This window comes from Colletotrichum fioriniae (genome assembly GCF_027942845.1).
Source record: "Colletotrichum fioriniae strain IMI 355084 chromosome Unknown scaffold_8, whole genome shotgun sequence".
NCBI classification, from domain to species: domain Eukaryota; kingdom Fungi; phylum Ascomycota; class Sordariomycetes; order Glomerellales; family Glomerellaceae; genus Colletotrichum; species Colletotrichum fioriniae.
Genome location: NW_027076844.1, coordinates 1,560,272 through 1,582,990, shown reverse-complemented (window position 1 = coordinate 1,582,990; position 22,719 = coordinate 1,560,272). Strand labels below are relative to the sequence as shown.

The 22,719-nt window shown below is 52.2% G+C and overlaps 7 protein-coding genes across 7 annotated transcripts; 4 read left to right on the top strand and 3 right to left on the bottom strand.

Moving 5' to 3' along the window:
- Window positions 1-982: 982 nt before the first annotated feature.
- N0V96_007216 (uncharacterized protein) lies at window positions 983-2,853 on the top strand (the record flags this gene model as incomplete). The annotated part of the gene is made up of 6 exons (XM_065757959.1): window positions 983-1,184; window positions 1,263-1,459; window positions 1,524-1,870; window positions 1,970-2,095; window positions 2,150-2,639; window positions 2,716-2,853. 6 exons carry the CDS (start codon window positions 983-985, stop codon window positions 2,851-2,853), a joined length of 1,500 nt encoding a protein of 499 aa, XP_065613482.1.
- A 3,974-nt stretch (window positions 2,854-6,827) lies between these two features.
- N0V96_007215 (uncharacterized protein) lies at window positions 6,828-8,332 on the bottom strand (the record flags this gene model as incomplete). Its single annotated transcript, XM_053198185.2, has 8 exons — window positions 6,828-7,395; window positions 7,460-7,497; window positions 7,554-7,591; window positions 7,657-7,786; window positions 7,838-7,860; window positions 7,922-8,007; window positions 8,064-8,098; window positions 8,153-8,332. 8 exons carry the CDS (start codon window positions 8,330-8,332, stop codon window positions 6,828-6,830), a joined length of 1,098 nt encoding a protein of 365 aa, XP_053044383.2.
- An 839-nt stretch (window positions 8,333-9,171) lies between these two features.
- RPO41 (DNA-directed RNA polymerase) lies at window positions 9,172-13,336 on the bottom strand (the record flags this gene model as incomplete). Its single annotated transcript, XM_065757958.1, has 2 exons — window positions 9,172-10,494; window positions 10,547-13,336. 2 exons carry the CDS (start codon window positions 13,334-13,336, stop codon window positions 9,172-9,174), a joined length of 4,113 nt encoding a protein of 1,370 aa, XP_065613481.1.
- A 1,036-nt stretch (window positions 13,337-14,372) lies between these two features.
- Window positions 14,373-16,208, top strand: ATP25 (ATPase synthesis protein 25 mitochondrial; the record flags this gene model as incomplete). Its single annotated transcript, XM_053198183.2, has 1 exon — window positions 14,373-16,208. One exon carries the CDS (start codon window positions 14,373-14,375, stop codon window positions 16,206-16,208), a length of 1,836 nt encoding a protein of 611 aa, XP_053044381.2.
- Window positions 16,209-17,155: 947 nt separating this feature from the next.
- N0V96_007212 (uncharacterized protein) lies at window positions 17,156-18,497 on the top strand (the record flags this gene model as incomplete). Its single annotated transcript, XM_053198182.2, has 3 exons — window positions 17,156-17,197; window positions 17,563-18,401; window positions 18,455-18,497. 3 exons carry the CDS (start codon window positions 17,156-17,158, stop codon window positions 18,495-18,497), a joined length of 924 nt encoding a protein of 307 aa, XP_053044380.2.
- Window positions 18,498-19,033: 536 nt separating this feature from the next.
- Window positions 19,034-20,314, bottom strand: PPX1 (Exopolyphosphatase; the record flags this gene model as incomplete). Its single annotated transcript, XM_053198181.2, has 2 exons — window positions 19,034-20,124; window positions 20,206-20,314. 2 exons carry the CDS (start codon window positions 20,312-20,314, stop codon window positions 19,034-19,036), a joined length of 1,200 nt encoding a protein of 399 aa, XP_053044379.2.
- Window positions 20,315-20,950: 636 nt separating this feature from the next.
- Window positions 20,951-21,800, top strand: N0V96_007210 (uncharacterized protein; the record flags this gene model as incomplete). Its single annotated transcript, XM_053198180.1, has 2 exons — window positions 20,951-21,424; window positions 21,513-21,800. The coding sequence occupies 2 exons, from the start codon at window positions 20,951-20,953 to the stop codon at window positions 21,798-21,800; spliced, it is 762 nt and encodes a 253-aa protein (XP_053044378.1).
- Window positions 21,801-22,719: the final 919 nt, after the last annotated feature.

The following is a 22,719-nucleotide window of genomic DNA, read 5'->3' as shown; positions in this document are numbered from 1 at the left end:
GTTTAAACCTATCGGGGCCTCGGAGGGTCGAGGCTCAAGAAGTGGCCGAACGACGAGACCCTTTTAATGGGGTGTTGATTCAAACTCAACGGTGATCAGTGAACATGTGCAATTGAAGAAAAGTTGTGCAACACGAAAAAATGTGAAGGGCAGAAGAATCTCCAGAAAAAAGAACAAAAGCCCCAAGATTCCTTAACCGCCAGATCGAAGATTAGGCAGAGTCTAATTGGACAGTTGGGCGGTGCCTCTCGTAATGAACCAGCAGATGGCATCAAAAGGTGCAGATCAGGAGATGCGATCTCACCGCTTGCCCCCTCTCTGCTCCTTTCTCCTCCTTCTGGCAATGCCCCCCGGGCAAAGCCGTGCCCGTTAAACGTTGCATCATACCCCCGCTAGACGCATCCGTTGGCATTGGTCATTGCCGATGCGATTGAGGAGGAGGAGAAAGGTAGCAGGGCATTGCAAAACACGGCAACAATCTCATTGGATCGAAACCCCGTCACGCCGGCCCCTGCTCCGTGCGGGAAGGGTTGCATTCCCGAGTCTGCCGTGTCAATCATCTAAGCCGCCTGAAGACTAGGGGGTCCAGACCCGTCGCAAGTGTAGACGCTATTGGGCAGAGACCCCGAACCGACGATGATATCGCCATGGGTCGTCCGCTCGTCAGAAACTTTGGTAACATTTCGGCGTCATGTTCGCTGCTATTGCATGCTATCGCAGAGCCATTGAAGGATTTGACCGTCGTATCGATGCAGTCTCTCGGTCAAGATATTCCCCAGCTCCTCCCAGGCTCCCCGTGCCATCCACCGTGCCGCGGCATCCTTGACCGAGAAGGCAGTTCGTCTCAGAATTTCTCAGACTTTCTTTTTCCCCCTTCCCATGTGTGGCCCGAGACACTGTTTCCTCCTTTTATCCACACTCACAATCCCATGATCCAACCTTTTCGTACACGAATCGGTTCCTCGCGGGCTCGAGTGCGACCATGAGTCGGGAATACCTCGCATACGCCAGCATCGCAGTCTCGGCCTTCATCGCGTACAGCGTCGTATCCATCGCTCGCCAATACCTACGGCTTCAGCACATCAAGGGGCCACCGAGCGCCGGATTTTCGAAATGGTGGCTCGTTCGCGCCGTCGGCGGCGGTAGGACACACCTCGACTTTTATGAGGCGTGCGAGAAATATGGTGCGTTTTATACTTCAACCCCTTAGCTTGCGCTAAAGCGCTTGTGAAAAATAACCGTTTTCCATCTTTGCCGAATAGGGTCAATAGTTCGTGTCGGGCCGAATGATCTCATCACGAGCGATCCGGATCTCATGAAGCGTATGCTTAATGTGCGGACGACTTACAAGCGATCTAATTGGTATGATGGAATGCGACTCAAGCCTGGCCAAGACAATGTCTTATCCACCCGAGATGATGAGCTGCATAATAAACTCCGGTCAAAAATGGCCGCAGGTGTAAGCAATTGCATAAATACTTGATGTATAAGAGAAAGGCACAGTGAACTAAGATGATAGATAGTACTCTGGTAAGGAAGTCGAAGGTCTCGAAGCCAAAATTGATCAAAACGTCCTCCGACTCCTCGACTTGATTGAAAGGTATGCTTCTCGCGACGAAGCTTTTGACTTTGGAGCCAAGGCACAATACTTCACCCTCGATGTCATCTCTGACCTGGCTTTCGGTGAGCCCTTTGGAGACTTGGCAACTGATTCGGATGTCCACGAGTACATCAAGACCATGGAGCAAAACATGCCAACGATTCTCGTGACGAGTGTTCTGCCATGGCTTCTCGCACTCCTCTCTTCGCCTATTTTCAGGAGCATGATGCCTTCCGAAAAAGATGCAATCGGCGTGGGAAAGACGATGGGGTAAGTTCAAGCTGCATGCTCTTCCGCAAAACTTGCTGCCTACGCAGCCACCTTTACGCGTCGCCTCTGCTCACATTTGGCATTCTTCGCCGGGTCTAGCATTGCCAAGAAAGTTGCATCAGAGCGTTTCGGTCCAAACAAGAAGGTCCAAAAAGACATGCTTGGATCGTTTGTCGCGCGGGGACTTACACAAGCTGAAGCCGAGTCGGAGATTCTTATGCAGTTGTAAGATCCAACACCCACGCAGCGATCGTGGCAAAACTCTCTGACTTTGAAAAGACTAGCTGGTTCTGATACTACCGCGACCGCCATTCGGGCTACTATCCTTCACATAATCACAAATCCTCAGGTAACCGCCACCCTCCGAGCCGAAATCGACGCTGCCAAGCTGTCATGGCCCATCGTCTCCGACGCCGAAGCACGCGAGATGCCTTACTTGCAGGCCGTCATCAAGGAGGGTCTTCGTATATTTCCACCAGTAGTCGGTCAAATGTCAAAGGAAGTCTCGAATGGAGGAGCCGGCGATGACTTCAAGGGTGTTCATCTTCCAGAAGGTACCCGTATTGGATATTGTGCATGGGGTATCTTTCGCAGGCAGGACATCTGGGGTCGGGACTCCCACGTTTTCAGGCCAGAAAGATGGCTCGAGTCCGACACAGAAAGTCTGCGCTTGATGGAGGGTACGCTAGAGATCGTCTTCGGGTATGGTCGGTGGCAGTGCTTGGGACGAAACGTAGCTTTAATGGAGCTGAACAAGGTCTTCGTGGAGGTGAGTCATTCAAACCTGCGTCTTTCGTACTTATCACTTCGCGACGCCGCATGCTGACGAACTGTTCCTTCAATAGCTCCTAAGAAAGTTTGATCTTGTTCTCGTCGACCCGACAAATCCGTGGCATTCAGTGTGCACCGGGGTCTTCTTGCAATCCCAATATTGGATACGAGGATACCTAAGGCAAACATCGAGTCAGGACAAAGCATTCTGATTCGTAACTTCATGATTGCTATGAGCCAGTCGCACAAAAAGTTTAACAGAGTCTAGAAAACCGGCTTGCGGCTTCAAATTTGTTATGCGATTTGATATCACACCTGATTCACGTAATGACCTCCACACCTGCGCTCGAATCCATTTGAACCTCCTTGTGATATTCATCGTAGGATATGAAACGTACACTTGTTACAAAGTGACTAACTTTCCTATGATGCTGTTTCCAAAGTCAGAAAATCTCTACTTTATGACGCTTCTGTACGATGACTCTACGCTATCGAACCGTACATCCTATCGATGGCTGTAGTCTTATCATTGGGATGACGAATTCGATATCTTCCTGGCTATATGATTAATCCCTACCACCTGGAAATCTTATGAAAGAGGTATCTCAAAGAGCTGGATATCTATGCCCTAGCATGTTCACTTTGAGTCTGTGTAGAGCAGGTGCTCTTTTTGGGGGCTCTGAGAATTTTACAAAAACTATACGAGGCTTTATCATCTTCGAGTCTTCGACTGCTTTTTACGTGTCTCTGTGATGCTTTCTGGGCCCCAACGGAACTTGTCTAGACGACTTGCCCGTATTTAGCGGCTTACTTCTGCTTAAATGTGCGCCTCTTTCTGTATGAACAGCACATGATCTAATCGCTTTGTCGAGGCAAAGTGATACCAGCAGGCTTGCGTGGACATAGCTTTACTGCTATTCTTCTCTGTATCATAGGATCTTAGATCATTACATATCAGCCGTGGAAACGTTACGAGGGTCTTATATTGGAGCAGAGGATAGATAACCCAGGTTAGCGCATTGAGTACTTATTGTATTTCAGAGGACCAATATCTTGCAATGACAGACCTTTGATAAGGAAAAATGCCTAAACTGTTGGATCTCTGAGCAGTCGATAGAAAAGGTGTAGTGAGAAGGCGTTCAGGGCTATAAAAACGGCTCTTCCACTTACCTACCACTTCTCGAGGAATCGTCGGTTCTGCCCAATCCCTCCTCCTTCCACACACACACGCAGTACCAATCGACGGATTATTGCACTTCGTCCCACATATACGGCTGCTCTGCTGACGTGCATACCAACACAAATCAATGGCGCGCAGGAGTTTACAGCATTCGGAAGTTGGATCAATTAGAGGAATTCGCAGAACAACGTGCCCTTGTTCGCGTCTGGGGAAACTTGGTCCTCCTGGTGTGTCCTGGCTAAAGTGTACCTGGTACGACTCCTACGACTCCTACGGCGTCTACCATTACTACGATTAGTTTTACCTACTTTATACAGGTACACTAGTCTCCATATTATCGAGCATGTTTGTAATATGGAACAGCTCTTGAGGTTGGTTCGTGATCTCTTCACGAAACCATGTCTCTGATTCCTTGTTTCTCACAATCCTGCTTGAGTAGCCGTGGGGGCAAAGCAGTGCTGAACAAATCTGAATGGTGGTCGAGACAAATATTTCGCATACCGGCCTGTTTCTCTGTCTAGTGACTCTCTTCAACCATCACATCGCAATTGGGACAAGATCCCTTGAAACGACGAGAACTACAGAGAATTCGACAAATTGTTCCATGAAAATGAGCTTTGGAAGCGGCAAACCATGCTATGATTCATTTGATATCCTTGCCTTTGTCTCACTTTGAGGCACGCATCTCGAGATTGCGCGACTTTGCGGGCTTTTCCACCTCTTATCAAACGATGTTAGTGAAAGATAGGGAAAGACGTAAATCAAAGATACGAACAGAAGAGAACAAGGTATTATGAGATAATGAGAGAGCACCTTAACATGATATATAAGGGAGTCTGTCAATACATAATGATTGCTTCCAAAAACCTGCGTATCTTCGTCTGCCTTCGTCAAACGGACAACTTGAATGGACCATAGGAGCCTTCTGATACCCAGAATTTCCTATCAGATAACGCGTACAAGCCGATGTCAGCGGAGCTTTGTCCATTTACGTTCTGGGCATTGATGTTTGACCCTTTTTCGATGAGGAGGTTTACAATTTCCGGTGTGCGTCGCAGGAGATCGTGGCGATTGGAGGCCGTGTTAGTATTGAAAGCATAGCTCTGGTTAGAAGCCACGTAGTGGAAAGCGGTGTCGCCCTTGGAGTCTCGAGTGTTTGGATCGACCCCCACTTCTTCCAGGAGAAAGCGAGCCACGCCAACGTCCCGATAGGCACAGGCTTGGTGTAGGGCATGGACCTTGCCTTTCTCGCGAGTAACCAGGGATGATCCAGCCTCGATCAAAGCCTTGACAATCTCGAGACGGGAGCCACTTGTGTCGTCGGCTATAAAGGGTTTGATACCCAATGCGAGGTGTGTTGTGGAAGTTGCCTCCCACAACGCGCGATTCTCGCTGTCAAAACTGCCTCTCAAGGCGAAGAACAATGGGTTGGCGCCCATTGGCAAAGGTAATGGTTCTTGGCTTTGGGCGGGGCTCCGATACATCGAGCTCAGGTATTCTGCCTTCGTCGCGCAGAATAAAGCTCGATGAGGGTCTTCCATGTCGGTTTCATACTCCCTCAAGCGGCTTTCATGTTCCCAAGGACTGCGGACGGAGTAGTGATAGAAGCCCAGGTCGGCCCTGTGTTGGACATCGGCACCAATTTTGAGGAGGTGACGTACCAGATCTTTGTATCCGTACAATGAAGCCCAGTGCAGTGCGGTGAGGAATGTTTTTACCGGAAGTAACAAGCATCTGGATCGATATTCCTCCATGATTGCCGTTTCTTCGATATGCAGCAACGATTGATCAGTCTGATTGATATTGGCGCCGTGGCGAAGTGAAGCTGAAACACCGTCGAGGTTGTTTCTTTTGGCTGATAGTAGCAAGGAGGATGCGCAACGATGTTGAATGTCGTGTCTGAAGACTGCTGGACTAACGATATTGTAGAAACGCATGCAAACTTTCGCCAAGTTGGTGGCGTTCTGCACTCCCCAGCTGCGCCTGCCCTCCGGGTTGGCGGCGGTACTTACATCGGAGCATTCTTCGTCGCTCTCAAAATACCCAGCAATGTCGTCATCGTTGAGCAGCATGTCAGCGACGTTGAGGACCACTACATCGGGCATATACGCAAGTTGCGTGACTTTGGACACAGGCGAAGGCTGACTTGTGGCGCCTTTCGAGGCATTGTTTATCATTTTGAGACTAGCCAGTCGGTATGATAAGGCTCTTTCGAGTGAAGTGTGCCGAGTATTCTGTTCTGGGTGGGTTACTCTGAAGGTAAGGTAGGTTGTTTGAGAAATTGATGTTGCCCAGCGCAAATGGTGGGAGAAGTGCAGGAGCAATGATTGTAAAAAATGCTTTTTCCAGAGCTGAGGGTGAGTTTCTTATATAATTAGTCAATAAGACTCAAACAGTGGAATAAGCGGTACCTGGGTGGCTGGTGACTTTACTTTGAGCAAAGTTGGGACTATCTGTGGTCTGTGATCAAGAGACCCGTCTTCAATCCATAGTGCTATTGTCACACACCCTTTGAAAAGTTTATCCTTTTGGTTCCATGAAGATGCAAAGACCCAAAGGTGAGGTGACCTTGGAGCAACCATGGCCACCTTGCATCAGGAATGCCCTTCAATAAAGGTATGTATTGCTTGGTAGCCCTCACAAACGCAAGAACTTTTCTCGTTCTAATTTACAGAGTCATACGGAAATGAAGCCACCGTTCTCACATATTCGTAGAGCACTAGTGCTCAAGCAAACTTGCTACTGTGTACTTTATTAATGTATGTGTATAGCTATCGACACTGGAGTTTATTCCTAAGTCCCTGAGCCCCATTGACGTTCATGCTTATCATCACAAGGAAATACATGATTGGGACTGAGATGGCCCCCTCCGGGTAATACACATAGGACAGGAGTCTTCCAAACCGAATATCTCAAGAATCTTCCTCAAAAGGCTTCTGAGCCACCACATTATGGCTACATATCCGGTTAGCTGCAAGGCCCACAAACTGAAATTTCCAACCAGACTTACATGTCAAATTGAGCATGGAAGGTGTGGACCGCCTTCAACTCCTTCCGTACCTGGGCAAGCAGGACCTCAGCCTCAACCTTTGTCCAGCCTAGCACGCCACAAAACGCCCTCATGGAGAAACCGTCAAGTCCTTCCAAAATCTGGGTCAAGTTGACCAGCCCCAACTCCCGGTAGTGCGGGTCCTTTGGCCAAGGGCCGATGGGAAGGATGAACTTTCTGTGAGTAATGTTTTGGAAATTCGCGGCTTCGCGGACCCATCCCTCCAGCTGGGGACCCGGACGGGCCTCGCGGCCCATGGACGCGATGGTGTCCATGAGCATATCGTTCCATTTGAAGGTGGCGTGTTCTTTCTTGAGAGTGCCATCTGGCGAGTAGTACTTGCCGCTCATGTCTGAGAACTCTGCCCAACCTCCGGGGTTGAGGTTGTCGTAGACATTCTTGATCAGTTTCGGGTAGTCGGCGATCGAGCCGATCATGTAGCGGCAGAAGATAAAGTCGTACTTCCTATCACCGATCCAGTCGCTCTCGACGTCGTCGATCTCAAACTTGACGTTTGGAGGAACCCTATGGACACGGACATTAGCTGGTAATCATGGGTCTCGTTCCTCTAATGATTGGAAAAATTCACCATTCCGGCTGGATAGCACTCAAATCGTTTCCATAAACCTAAGAATGCCTGATTTAGCTTCTATGAGTTGCTTGACAACGAAGGATTTGTATACCTCCGCATTAGGAAAGAGGTCACCCATCTCCATGGCCCCTAAGATCTTGTCAGTGTCATCCTGACTGGGGCGGGAAACAGGATCGAGTCCCTCAGCGACTCACAAATTCCGGTACCAGTTCCAATGTCAAGGATCCTGTTGACTTTCTCTTTCTCAATCGGCGCCAAGTATAGCTTGTATCCCAGCATCCTCAGTGTAAGGTCATGAGACATATCCAGGCGGTCCATCTCAGTCTGCAAACGTCAGCTCTCACCCTTGCCGTCATGGGAAGCGCTTTTTCTTACATCGTCGTTTGGCAGGAAGTAAGCTAAGGAACGAGTATGGTCAGAATACCCGTATGTTCTTAATTTAAGCATAAGACTCCTTACCTCCGGGTCGGAAGGCATGGTAGCGACGACCGAACTCAATGGGATAGTCCACGGCGCTCGATGCCAGCGAAGCCGTGTACGAGGAGCTGTCGGCCGTCAACCTATCTGAACACGTCTCCGCTAGAGACTAAGGAAAATTTACATTTGGTCATCGATGGAAGCGCCCTCATCCGTTTCCTAGGTCCTATAATCAGCGGACATGGTCATTTTGAGACTCAATCGGTGACGAACAGTCACCGGGTCCTCCGCCTCCAATGCGTCCGACTCCGCAACTGCAGCGGGAGGGTTGGTCGGTGGTGAGCTACGCTGTGGGCTCTGGGGTGAGGCCGTTGTCGCGGGCTCCGCGGCCGGCACCGGGGGTGAGGTCGCGGCAGGAGGGGAAGCCGGCTGGGCCTCTGGCGTGTTGACCATCTTTTGCAAAAACAGTCGACTGAAACCTGGTCGCTGGAACTAAGTTTGGTTACCTTTTGCGAGAACGATGAAGAAAGAGAGAAGAAAGAAGGAGAGGAGGGGGGAAACAATCCATACCGCCAACCAACGCACCAAACGGAGGGGGGGTGGGTGTGCAGGCAAAAAAAACATGGATAAAGGAAGCGCTGTTGGCGCAAGGTGTTGGAGCAGGCTCTGCTATTGCGATCCAATCACAATTGACTCGGTTTGCGAGGGTGCTGTTACCGAGAACAGCATGATGATCCTTTCATCGTCTACCCTCGCGTTTTCTTCGGTGTGGGAAGTAAAACTCCAGCATCAGGCAAGATAAGGTAGGTAGGTATCGTCAAAACCGAGAACCAGTTTCGCTTCGAGTTTGGCAAGTTTAGCAGACATCCAGTCACACACAACTACCTCATAAGTTACGTTTGACGATTCGATCGTGAGTTGGGAACTCACCCTTATCTAAGCGATTCAAACGTCTGTTTTACGAATCTTTATTTGTGTGATGGGAGGTACGCCTGGCATCAACATCTGAAGCCAAGAGCTCTTTCGTCCCATCCACCATATTTATACAATTGTCTAGTTATCAAACATCGTACACATGCCCAAAACACCTTCTTGGGAGTTGTCCTGATTCTTCGTCTTTTAAACGCCGCCGTAAGGACCACCAAAGAAACGCCCCCTTTTTGTACAATCATCAACGCCATCGCGAATGCAATCAATCAAAATATGCAATCAACACCTCTTCAACAAAACATCCACTTCATGCATGACGAGCATGCCCCGCTTCAGCTCTGATGCAAAGACCAGAGACGCAATCATGAGAAGAAGTACTCACTCTCCTTGAGTCTTTGAACGTCGAAATCGCCCTTCTCGGGAATCGGGGGGAAGGTCAAAGGAAGCCAGACCTGGATCGTCTTAGGACGTGAGGTCGACTTCCCGGGTTTAGCGAGTAAATGTTGCTTGAAGTGCGATTCTTCCATGTTCTTCAGCATCTTTGTAGCGAATCGGGAGCTGGCTCCGCTAAGGAGCTCTTCATCGACGGCATGAGATGTCTCGGCATCGTTGGCTTCATCGCCAGCACCTGACTCCATCTTGACGTCGGTCTCGTCCGCATCCTCCGAAATCTCACCGAGGCCGATGGCCTTCAGGTCCTCGCCCTTCACCAAGGCTTCGGTAGCCGCCATCTCTTCAAAAATGCTAGCGGGTGTCACCATCTCTTTGGCCTCCGCAATCAGCTCGGGGTTCCCGGAGCGGAGGAGCGTCTGTCTTTTGTGCTCAGCCAGGAGCTCATCCTTGAACGACACCTTCTTCTTCTTTCTCAAGGCGGCAATCTTCTTCTCAACATCGGTTCCGACGTTGATCTTTGCCATGTAGATGGAGCCACGGTACCGGGCCTCAAACTCGGCAGCGAGACGGCCAACAACATCCTCCTCGTGAATTCTGACGAAGGCGTCACGAAGAACACGGTTCATCGTGTTGACGTCAGCGGCATGTGTCCAGAAAGAGTCATGAACAGCAGCAAAGTCCAGTCCAAGCTCAGAGCACTCGAGTGCGGACAGCAGCATGTGCGTTGCGTCGAGGGAGTGAATGAAGTTGGGAGGGAATGCTTGCAGCTGCTTCTTGCGGTGTACGGGGTCGGAGCGCTCGGGAATTGTCAGGGAGAGGTCCTGCAGGGACGTCTTGATGATTCGGGTTCCGCTCTTGCGGTACGGCTGGGCGATGGGCATGCGTAGCGGTGTGGTCCAGACAATAGTGGCGCGGAATTGTGCCAGGAGCTCGTCAGTCGAGGTCCTATTCTCGACAGCCTTGGTCTTGGATAGTACGGGCACGATTCCATCATTCGCGATCCGCTCCAACTGCTCAGCGGACAAAGCCCTACAAACCCGGCCGCCAATCTCACCGAGCCAGTACTGAATATCGTGAGCACCGCGGAACATGGACGACAGAGCCTTGAAGACGAGAGTGGCCACATAAGATGCAGTTACGATGTTCTCGAAGCCGCACTCCTTTGGCAAGTTGGGATACAACGAGTCAAGCTGCTTGCAGACCTGTTTCTTGGCACCAGCAAATGTGACGCCATAAACGTTGGTCATGACGGTCTGCTTGACCACCTTTCTCGTGATTTTTCCGTCCATGGCCTTGGCAAAAAGGGTTGCCTCCCTCCGCGTCCTTGGCAATGTGCTCTTTGACAATGTTGGCAACGGCAGAGTAGACGTCAGCAGGCTTATCACCGGGCACGAGGTTGACCTGGCGAGCACCCCAAATGTCACCACCGAGGGCGGCATAGTGCTGAAGACCGTTACAGGTGCCATCCTGGTGCACTGGAAGGCTAGAGACGTATTTCTCTGGTTCCGGGGATTCAAGCGCTGCCTTGAGCTCGAAACAAGCTGCAAGACATTGCCAAGGGTCCTCGGCCTTGAGCCACCAGCGGGTACCATTGAGCGGGTTGTTGGCCGAGTCCATGACATTGGCCAAGTTGTCCATAGTGAATGCTGCTCTGTCGTTGAGACTGGCCTTGTCGAAACCGAAGACGTTGGACAAGTGGACCTTGAGCCACTTGAGACCCTGCTCGCCGAGCTCCTTGCCCTTAGCAAAGCGAAGAATGCCGCGGACATGGTCGGCACCCATATGGTTGAGGTATGTCGGTAGTGGATAGGCACGACCCCGGAAGTCAATGTTATGAGGGAAGTAAAAAGTTTGGTTCCTGAAAGCACGGGCGATTTCCAACTGGAAGTTCATGAAGCAGCGAACGGAATGCAAGCCACCCCTCTCGTTCTCGGCGGCCTTGACGGCTCTGATCCAGAGAATGCGTTCAGAGGGATCCTCGGAAGGCGCCGGCTCGGGCGGCGTGGGTATATCGGGATTCAACGCCGGGATGTTTGCCAACTCCTCGCCACTGTTCCAAACCTCGAGCATAACACTGAGAACTGGATTGTTAATCCGCCAAGCGGTTCTGCCCAGAACATCCAACCCCTTGAACACTTGGTCCATGTCTCCGCGGGCGATAGCTGCTTCGCTGTACAGCCTCTGGTCCTTGTCACCCTGCTTGATACGAACAAGACTCGCTTTGCTTTCTAGAAAGCCACCCTTGTCGAAGGCCTGCCACGGCTCCGGCTCCACAACCATAGGTAAATGTTTAGCCAGGAAGTCGCCCTGAGGTTCTCGCTTCATGATGTTGACGAGCTCCTTGTTGAGCAAGATCATACCGATCTTCTTGCCCCTCCTGAGCTGAGTGGCGTGCGAGAACGCGGGCTGGAATTGACTGACAAGGGTCTTCGTTTCGGGGTGTTCCCTCACAACTTTGATCTTGGCGGTCTCGATAAGAGCAGACATTAGGGCCGCGCCGACCTTGGCCTTCACCGCAGGGGGCCAGGCCGCATCGGCTAGCACAGCGTCCCTGGCTTGTTCATCGCTAAACAATTCATTGCTGGCCATCTCTTTTGATGGATTTTTGTCTGTGACCTCCGCAGGTTTGGCCATGACGACCTTTCTGCTCTTGTCGGCCCTTTTCACCTTCTGGCTCGCGAGCTGACTTCGGATATCCTCTTCGGTGAGTTTTGCGAGGCCGCTAATGGCGGTAGCAAGACCCATGCCACGGTCGACGCCGGTGATGGCAGTAGAACTCAAGGTGCTGAGAATGGTGACAGCGGCCAGACGACTAGGAGTAGAAAGTCTGAAGAAGGGTCCGTACACGCATCGGTCGTAGTCTTCAGGCGTCTTCTTCGCGACAGCCTCGGACTTCTCGATTTTGACCATTTCCTCCTTGAGTCGTGCCTCCAGTGCAAGTTGCCAGTCGTACAAGCGGGAATTGAGTGACGCATGTGCTACCGAAGTATTGAGACCCATTTTCTGCAGAGATTCGTTCTCCTCGCGCCAACGCTCTACGGCTGCGTCAACGCAGTCGCGCTCGAGACGGGCTTGAATCTCCCTTCGTTCGCGAATCGGAAGTGTAGAGATGTCGCATTCCTGGGGGATTTCGTCGAAAAGGCTCAAAGTCTGCTTCAAACTCTTGAGTCCGAAACCTTTCTGAGGTGTGGCCTTGACTTCTGGCATAAGCTTTGTAGAAGCGGACTTCAAAGCTTCGCCTTCGTTAACGGCAATGTGCTCATCTTCGGCTTCAGCGGCTGGAGTCTCTTCTTCAGGCGCGAGGTTGTATATGGGGCAGATTTCCGTGATGACTGCGAGGTCTTGATCGCTAAGGATCTCGGCCATCGATAAGACTTGCAAGCCCGCCTCGCCGGGTGCCAGTCTCATGTAACGAGTAACCAACCGGTGACGCCTGTTGTCGTCGCGTTCGGAGATGAGAGAGGCCTTGAGCATGCAAGCGATAGTCTCGGCAGTTTGGGGGAGGCCCCTGGTGTTGATGTGCAACTCGTACCATTTATGAAGGCTCTCGGCTTGTTTTCGGTCGGGATGGAGGCGCAGCTGCTCGAGAGAGGCTCGGATGAATCGGTTGTGGAGGAAAATCAAGTCTTCGCCAGGGAAGCTTGGGACAGCAGCCAAGCGCTTGAGAACCATTTGTGCACGATCGACTTTGCCAACGCGAATGCAGGCATCGAAAATCGGCAACAGTTCGTCCACATCGCCAGGAACGCCGAAATTGTTTATTTTCCCTCGGGGCTGTTGCGGTGCGTTGCTCTCCTGGAGAACCAGTGGCGAGGCGGGGTCGAAGGCGCGCAACTCGTGATATCTTGGGCGAGCCGAGACGTTCTGGTACGCTGACAGAACAGAGCTGTCCAGTCTGTCGAAGTTGGAGCTCGCGATGGATTGGTGATCGTCTACGGCGGTGGCAAGATTCCGCCCTCCGCTGAGGCTACTTCTTCTCGCCGTGGGCCGTCCATCATGCTGTGTGCCAAAAAGACGTCTGCTTCTTTCGCTTGCGTTGCTTGTCGTCAATGGGTATCTTGGTGTCGGTCGAGAGGGTCGGAAGACAGTTGCATGGTGGAGAGAAAGACTTCTCCGGCTGTTCCTGAGGAGCATCTTGGAAGCTCACGCGACGAAAGAACAGACCGGGGTAAGTGACGTCGTTTCAACAACAGGAAATCTGTTGAATGTCTAGGAGAGGTATCGGTGCATTAAGTATAAAGGAGTATAAAAAGAATGTGGCTATATTACAAAGTACAGAGAATGAACCTAATGCGTTGCGATGCTGGGGCGCATACACAGTAAGGCGGATGCAACAGATTTTGGGTGGAGGGAGAAGTCTTGGGGGGGAAGGCGGACGGGAGCTTGTCGATAGGAGGCGCGAGCTATCAAAATTTTGCCGTCCTTTTTTTCCTGGCCTTTGACTCGGGCAATCGGGGGTCGTCCCACTCCATCCGCCGGGGTGGAATGACCAACGTCGTTGGATGGAATTTTCTGTCCACTCAAAAAAGGAGACGGCGGAGCCTGCAGCCAATCAAATTGTCCATTGATTCTTGAGCTTTTGATTCGTCAGGTTGACCCCCTCAGCACATGCAGATATGTTCCACTCCAGTTGATGTGCCTTAGGTAAGCACGTAGTGACTTATTCTCCATTACCTACCTACCTTACCTACCTTACCTTAGCACGTGCTTAGGTACCGAAGGTAGGCACGCAATCTTGTACGGAGTATCTTACCTAGAACTGCAAGACATCAAGCATAGTGCTTGCCGATACCCAAGGTGAAACGATCCAAGTTACTTGCAATATGCTTCAATAAGGCAAATTGGGACAGATCGTTGTGAGCCATGTATCAACGGCCATTTTGATTGGGAGCTGATACCTTCAATCACGGCCATTGCAGTGGCAACTTAAGGTAGGTTCACGCCGTTGAAAGTACCTTCAACCAAAGTTCGCGGCTCAGGAAGCGACAGGCCGGAATTATGGGGCCCTTTACCGGGTGATTAGGTAATACTCCAGAAAATTACTGTCGCGCTCCCAAGACACGGTCCAAGCTTTGGAAGGACGAGAATTTTGGCCGCCAACAATTCTTGTCGACAGCAAGCTCCCAAGCTTAACCACAATCTCCGAGGAGTGCAGCAGACTGACGTGAAGATGGCTTCCCGACCTGCGTTCGCAGCTTTGGGCTGTCTCCAGTGTCGCAACACTGTATTACGCGCCGTTACTTCCAGCTCAGCTACCTTTCTTCGAGCTCCCGCCATCACAACTACCGCAAGCCTGCGACCTCGGAACCTGCAAAGAGCTTTCTCGAGCCTGCCCGAGGCACCCAAGACGCCAGGCGAAGTTTCCGCCCAGACACCCGAAGCTGAACAAAAGATTGAGGACCGCACCGACGACCACCTTGTCAGCGAAAAAGAAGACACGCCATGGTTCCTCGAGGTTGAGGCGCCTATACATCCACCGAAAGAAGAAGTGTCACCTCTACCCGAACTGCCGAGCAACCCACCTCCCATCCTCGAGCCTCTATTAAAGTATGTCTATGAAGAAATGGGACTCGATGACCTTTCTCTACTCGACCTGCGTGCCCTCGACCCGCCACCTGCTCTGGGACCCAACCTTCTCATGCTCTTTGCAACGTCGCGAAGCGAGCGGCATCTGCACGTCTCGGCGTCCCGGCTAGTGAAGTGGCTCCGTTTCCACCACCAAATCGAGGCAAACGCGGATGGCCTGATTGGTCCGGGCGAACTCAAGACAAAGCTACGAAGAATGAGGAGGAAAGCAAAGCTACTTGGCTCGAGTGCCATGGCTGCAAAGGGTGGCGACGATGGAATCTCGACTGGATGGATCTGTGTCAACCTCGGTACCAGTGGGTCCACGTACAGCGAAAGCGAACGGTTCGATTCGCAAGGCAAGATGTCTGGCTTCGGTGGACCAGCCACTGGATCTACCATTGTTGTCCAGGTCATGACCGAGTCTCGACGTAACGAACTAGACCTCGAACGGCTGTGGAGCCAGCAGCTCGTACGAAGCGAGGCTCAAGAACGTAAACTGGCCGACGAAGACTCTTCCTATCACAACCGATACGGTGATCTGCCGACGACCACGATCCGAGCGCGGAAACCCAACTACGCAAACACGTCGCAGAGGAGAAATTTCTCCACAAGTCTCTCTCGGCCTTCGACAGACACCGAGCAGGCGGGTGTGGGCGCAAAAGACGCAGGTATTACTCCTTCAGCAACTTCGAGCCCTGTCACAGACCCGCTGAACAAATATCGCCAGCGAATTGAGAAAATACGGTCGGAGGGGGAGCAAGTGAAGGTCGAGGACTGTTTGGGGCTCTTGAGGGGCATCTTCCAGGCGCCTACGGCGGAGGAGGATCAGGGCCAGGATCAGGCGGATCTCGCCACCAAGGTCATTGAGACGATGCATCAACGGCAAATGCCAGTCATGGACCACGAAATGCTTACGACAATTATCGAGGCGATAGCAACATCACCTTCTCGAGGCGGACCTGAGCAAGGAAAGTTGCGGGGCATTCAAAGTAACTTGGAATTTGTGATGCTCAAGGGCATGCAATCTTGTCCCTCGGAAGCGCAACTCGTACGTCTTCTCAGAGCGTATGCCATTCAACGGAACATGGATCAATTTTGGGAGATTTGGAGTCTTCCCCCACGATACAGCGAACGCAGAGGGCCAGCATTATACCGAGAAGTGTTTCACATTTTTGCGCGCATCAACAGGAGGTCTCTGAGCATCAACGCCCTCCGGAGGTGTGTACCCGAGATGGTGCTTGAGCAGCCCCCGGTGCTGCCAGACGATACGATCTGGCCCGACATCAAGGCTTGCATCCATGTCGCCGACCCTAACGCGGAACACATCAGCGCTCACATGGTATCTGGTGGTAAAGTGGCCAGCGACGGCAAAAAGACTATCGAGTCGGAGTTTGTCAGGATGTTTAAGGAGCTCGAGGCGTTGCGAAGGAACGCTTGAGACCTTTCAGGTGGAAGCTGGAATCGATTTCCAACCCAAGATTTAAAGCTCCGAAGCGGAATACGTCGACGGGACGGGTGACGGCAGGGGAAATGTCCTTGGCGAGATAGCGCGCCCGCAAAGAAGGGCGTCTCTGGTCCGAAGGCGGAACTCGGCGCTCACCGATGTTGACCGATTGTGATGTCAATTCAGCAATGAAGCTGCGGAAGACGCGGCAGCAATGGAGGTTTCACCTCGACATGTACAACACTCAACACAAAAGCAAACTACAAATGTACCATACTGTAATACCAACGCCAACTACTGATAGACGGCCATGTTACAAAATATCTCACTCGTCTAAAGACCTGAACGAATGTGTAATGCGACTCGGCAACTCGCCTCCTGCGGCGTTGGTGACGATGAAATTCTTTTCAGCCCAAGCTCTAATCCCAGACCTTCCTATTCGGGAAGTGCTCCGTCTTATCTCTGGGTGAGCCCGGCAGGATTGCGGGGGAGGATCGGAGTCTACCTTATTATCATTTGACATTGACACAATTTTTCTTTCTGATTTCCCACCTCACCTCGGCACTAATGCAGGTGTAATCCAACTTCAATGCGCCAGCGTTTCCGCCTCAACTTGTTGGAGAGAAGCATCTGAACAATCAGCCGAGTCGTGGTGACACGGGTGAGTAATGAGTAGATGGCATTCGTCGGTCAACATGTGTTCGTCTGAACATGCAGATTGTATCCCGACCCCTGGTCCATCACACGCAGATATTTCCCACTCTCTGAATCTTGCTTTCTCTTTCTCTTTCGCGCCCGGATATCGGCATAGCATGGTAATGTCTGATTGCAAAGCTGTGCAACTCGGATCTTGTCGACCAATGAGCGTCTAGAAAACGCCCTCCGCAGTCTAGATCGACGCTCCAGGTTGACCTTAGCCCGGTACTTATGTGAAGCTCGCGATGCCCGAACAAGCAGGAGGACCAACACCCGATGGGGTCCTGGTCTGCGAAATGCTGCATCGCCAACCCAGCCTCCAAGGCCTGCTTCCCGCGCCTCGCCCGTCTTGCCGTGCCAACACAGCCTATCCCACTTCCTTTACCGCCTCCATGGAACATACATCGATCATGGAAGTGGACTAATGCGCGCCGGTCTTGGCCACACGTGGGCCGGAAGGGATCTCGGGTCACCAGAATGCTACATATAACCCGCACCGCTCCCTCACCGTGACATTCTTCTCCTCTCTTCCCGCTCGCCAAGGACACATCTCCCGCCCTTCAATATCCATCCTCCTTGCCCTCCTCCTCCTCCTCCTCTCCTCGTTTCCTCCCTCTTGTCACAAGGTAGCAATCCCATTGCCAAAAAAAAGCCATGGCTCGCCCTCAACCCCCTCACCCTCCTGGCAGCCGCCGCCCTCCCCAAGGCCGCCCTCGCCTGGGGCTCCATGGGCCATGCGACAATCGCCTACATTGCCACAAACTTCGTCGCCCCCGAGACAAAGACCTACTTCCAGCAGCTCCTGGCCGACACCACGGACGACTACCTCGCCAACGTCGCCAGCTGGGCCGACTCGTACCGCTACACCACCGAAGGCGCCTTCACCTCCACCTTCCACTACATCGACGCCCTCGACGACCCCCCGCACTCGTGCGGCATCGACCTCGACCGCGACTGCGGCCCCACGGGCTGCATCGTCTCCGCCCACGCAAACTACACCAACCGCCTGCTCCAGCAGCCCGCCCTGTCCCTCGAGCAGCGCCAGATCGCCGCCAAGATGGTGATTCACTTCACCGGCGACATCGGCCAGCCCCTCCACTGCGAGAACCTCGAGCTCGGCGGCAACGGCATCGCCGTCGAGTTCAACGGGTCCAGCACGAACCTGCACGCCGCGTGGGACACCAACATCCCGCAGTCCATCACGGGCACGGGAAGCAGCGTGCTGGCCGTCGCCAAGTCGTGGGCCTCCAAGCTCAGCACCGAGATTAGCTCTGGCGACTTCAAGACGGCGTCCAAGTGCTGGATTGGCGGTCTGAGTCTCGAGGACCCCGAGTCGCAGGCGCTCGCGTGGGCGACGGAGAGCAACAAGTTTGTGTGCTCTGTCGTTTTGCCGGATGGTCGTGAGGCTGTGGAGGGCAAGGATATCAGCGGCGCGTACACGACTAACGCGCAGCCTACTGTTAGCATGCAAGTCGCCAAGCAGGGTTACAGGTAAGCTCCTGATTTGAGTCTTTTTGCGACGTTGAGAAACTGACGTTGTACAGACTCGCAAAGTGGCTGGATGCCATCGTTGCTCAGCTGGCTTAAATGCAGCACGGGCTGGGATAAGATGGGGTACTTTTGAATATACCAAGGATATGACAAAAGTCAGTGGAATTCGAGATGATGAATGATGATGATGTAGCGGTTCCAGACCAAACAAGATAATCCATAATATGATGATGGTCACTGGTCTGTTTTTAGACCCACACAATGAGCTTCGTGTTCTGGAAAAGGCAGTGATTGCGATAATATATCAACTGTTTCGATTTGAATACTGAGCTATGAAGCAGCAAATGTGAGTTTCACTGCTGGTTGACTCCGCCACTGTCTCCCTCGGAGCCCCAACATGTGCGAGTATGCTTTGTTTCAATTAAAGGGAAAAAGTCTCCAAATGGATAGTGCCATTGTCTACAGACACTTCGCTGCTGGCCATTCACTACTGGCCAATGTCTCCGTTTGCGTTATTTGAGAATTCCCAGTCTGCATTCCAGCGTAACGTATCGCAAGCTAATGCAGTCCACCGAATGATAACTCCATGCCTCATGTTTGAGTACCGCACCACTTGACGTATCTCCTTCATCTCAAAGCTTGGTACCGCCCTTGATTGTCTGCCGGAGCATGGGCGCAACCTGCTTGCGAGAGCTGGACAGACTCTTCTGGTGCCAGGCCATCCTCCACTCTCCTTCACCAACGTGATCGAGTCTGCCCTCGCCCCAGCTCTCCAACCCCAAGTCATCCTTGTATGCTTGGTAGAATTTCTTGCAGTAGTCAACAGCATTCTGATTAAAAGCCCACAAGAGAAGCTCTCTCTGAAACTTCCCGCCGGGATGCGAAGTTGTCATGATAACTCCAACATCCATCTTCTTCCCCTCAGCCCATTGCTTGAACTCGCCCAGCAGGACAGTATCATCGCCGCCAGCCTTGTCGAGTAGGTAGTCCAGGTTTTGGACAATGGCCGACACGCCCATGACCTGGTGGCGGCTGCTTGCTTCGAAGCCTTCGCCTAGATCCTCCCACTGCTTGTAATCCTTCCGGAATACGTCGCGGAATCCCAGCGAGGATATGTCTTCCTTAACGGCGGATATCTCGTCAAAGAAGGCGTCGCGTCCGCTCGTAAACTTTTCAAGAAAGGAGACTGCGCTGGTGTCCTTTTCGGTCGTCTTATCCTTGGACTTGAGGTTTGTGGTATCAATCAGAATTGCTGCGAGCGATAGCCTGGCGAGGTGCTCGTCCACGTCGCTCGCTCCGGTCTCTGATTTTGTGAGGTCCTCCCATGCTGAACGGCAGTATTCCACCACCAAGCTCGCGCAGCTTCCGCACTTCTCAACGACGCGGGGCTCGTCGCCCGTGTCTTGAGGAACCTTGTGATCATCGGCGTGATGGTCTACGCAGCCGACGACACTGCTGCTGTACTTCTTGGCGAGGTCTCCCGTTAGGGCATTGTGATCAATGAGAACCCACCTGGAATCCTTCGCGGCGAGGTCTTGCGGTAGCTCGTCGAGAGTGAGTAAGTCGCTCGGCTTAAGCTTGGCATGCGCCAGGGCAGCCGTCATCTCGGGACGGAGTTTGAGGTCATCGCGGGGCAGATTCGAGATGGGGATGTGGAGCGTGTGAGGCGCAGCGTGGCTGCGAAGGTAGGCGTATACGACGGCAGAGCAGAGAGAGTCGAGGTCTAATTATTGGGTGCGAATAATCAAATAATCAGTTTGTTTACATACGAATAGAGGAATGCCAAGCCTTGGGTGTCTCGTACCTGCAGATTCGTTGCCGACGACCAACGTCAAGGGACTGGCCCGTTGCGGAGCCGTCAGGGCTGATCTCGCGTTGGCGAGGAAAGCGCCGAGGGAGACCCTTGGAGGCATTGAAACAGAGGAATTAGGTAGGTTTATTGAAACAAGGCTTCGAGCGTTGGTAGTATTAACGCATGGGGAAATGCATATGCAGGTTGCCGCGGAGAGTATCAAGAGGCGCGGTCCTCGCAGCTCGGAGCTGTTGGTGATGGTGGTGGGGATGACGTCGGAACGTTGCACAGCTTTAGGTCCCCTTCAGGTAAGGTAAGGCAAATCTGGGGGGGACTGGCGGTCCAATTGACTTTAGTGGATTTCAACGGTGTACCTTATGTCTTATCGCTATCTTATCCATAGCGCGGTCCCTTATCGCTGAGAATCCCCCGCTATCGGATCGCGGGGCACTCAGGTACGAAGGTACGCTGGGGGGTGGCCACGCCTTTCACTTGACTCAACCGCGACCCGCGAGAACCCCACCATCGCCGCGGGACCGCGGTCGGGGCGCCGGCATCTGAGCAGCCACCACCTGTCACTTGCTTCCGTGCTTTGTTCTCACGATTCCTTCATCTTCTGCTTTGTCCCCCGGCTTCATTATATTTCCGTCTTTATTCACAACACAGTTCTCACTCTGCTACAACAACTTGATTTACATTCTCACAACATCTTCATCCTTATCTTGTACATATACTCTTTCGATCAAACTTGACCAACATGGGCTCTCAACCACCCCGCATCCGCCTAGCCATCCTCGAGGCCGATACACCGCAGCCGCAGACCAACGCCGAATACGGCGGATATGGCGGTGTCTTCACGGCACTCCTGCGCACCGCCGCCTTGGCCAACGAACCGCCTGCGCCGCTCGACAGCATCGTCGACCTCTCAGTATACCACGCCGTTGGCGATGATGCTGTCTACCCAGATCTAGACTCTATCGACGCCATCCTCATTTCCGGAAGCAAGCACAACTCATTCGATAACGACCCATGGATCTTGAAGTTGGTCGAGTTCACCAAAAAGTGCATCGACAGCGGGCGGGTGAGAGTCATTGGAGTATGCTTTGGCCACCAGATCGTCGGACGGTCACTAGGTGTCGAGGTCAAGAGGAGCGATCTCGGCTGGGAGGTGGCTGTTGTGGACGTCAATCTCACGCCCAAGGGCAAGGAGATCTTCCAGCTTGAGAAGATGGTAAGCTTTCAACCCAGACTTTCGGCTCCTCGACTCGGCGCGAGTGAAGGCGGCCTCTTTTTCGGGGACAAATACTCACATGTCACAGCGCATCCACCAAATGCACCGCGATGTCGTAACAGAGAACCCAGCGGGCGCCGAGTCTTTGGCATACACGGAGTTGTGCCCTGTTCAGGGATTCTACTCACCAAAGAAATTCATCACTGTCCAGGGCCACCCCGAGTTCACTGGCCCCATCGTCAGTGAGATCCTCAATGTTCGCCACAAGGCTGGCATCTTTGACGAGGCAATGTTTACTGATGCCATCAATCGCGCAAACATTGAGCATGATGGTGTCAATATCGCTCGCGGTTTCCTGCGTTTCCTTAGAGAATGATACATCAGCGTTTATAGTTCTTTACCTCAATAGATCAGCGACTGTTTTGGATACCAATCTCGCTCCCCCAAGTTGCCATGTCTTTGACCTCAACCATCCCGCAATCCTTCTTGAACGTGCTTAGAGCTCCTACCGCTTCCAGTTCCTTGGCGCAAGAGGAAGCCAGCATCGCAACTGCCTCCGTCTGGGATGGATGGCTGGTACTTCAGAGTTACGGACTACGCGCTCTTCCTTCCTTCCTCCCTTACTTCCTTCCTCAAATACCATCCACATATACCTACCTCATCTACTCTCTCTATTGTAGACTTCTTCCTTCTCTTTTACAACCTCACCTTTCAAGACTCTTATCTTCTTCAACTTCTCTCCGTCACTGCCAACCTCGAGAACCAATCCTTCTTCCTCCAACATCTTGAGCTTCTTATTTTCATCTTGCAGTCCCCGACACAATTTCTTCAACTCATTACAATTTTCTCAGTACGTCTTCATCAAATCACATCCAAATTTCAGAAACCTTTGAGCCGGTTCGTACCAGTTGCCATCTCGGGCGCGCCTTCCTAGTCGAACGATTTTTACAGCACCTTCCTACTCCCTCGATTTATAATTCTCGCATACATCTTTTCCTCCACATAACCTTTCTCTCATACATCCTTTCTCTCTCATAAATCCTTTCCCTCACACACCCTTTCCCTCACACACCTTTTCTCTCACACACCTTTTCTCTACCCTACCTAGCTGACCTTAGAGTCTTGGGTAGCTACTGTCCCCCCAGTAAGGCCTTTCGAGAGTTCCAAGTTCTCAGCGTCAAGCAGCTCTACTTCATCGTTCATCGGCTACTTTTCCTCCGCCGTTACTCAGTCACTATTCTAAGCCTCAAATTTCCGAGTTTCGCCTACATCTTGCACTTACGGTACTTCGAAGC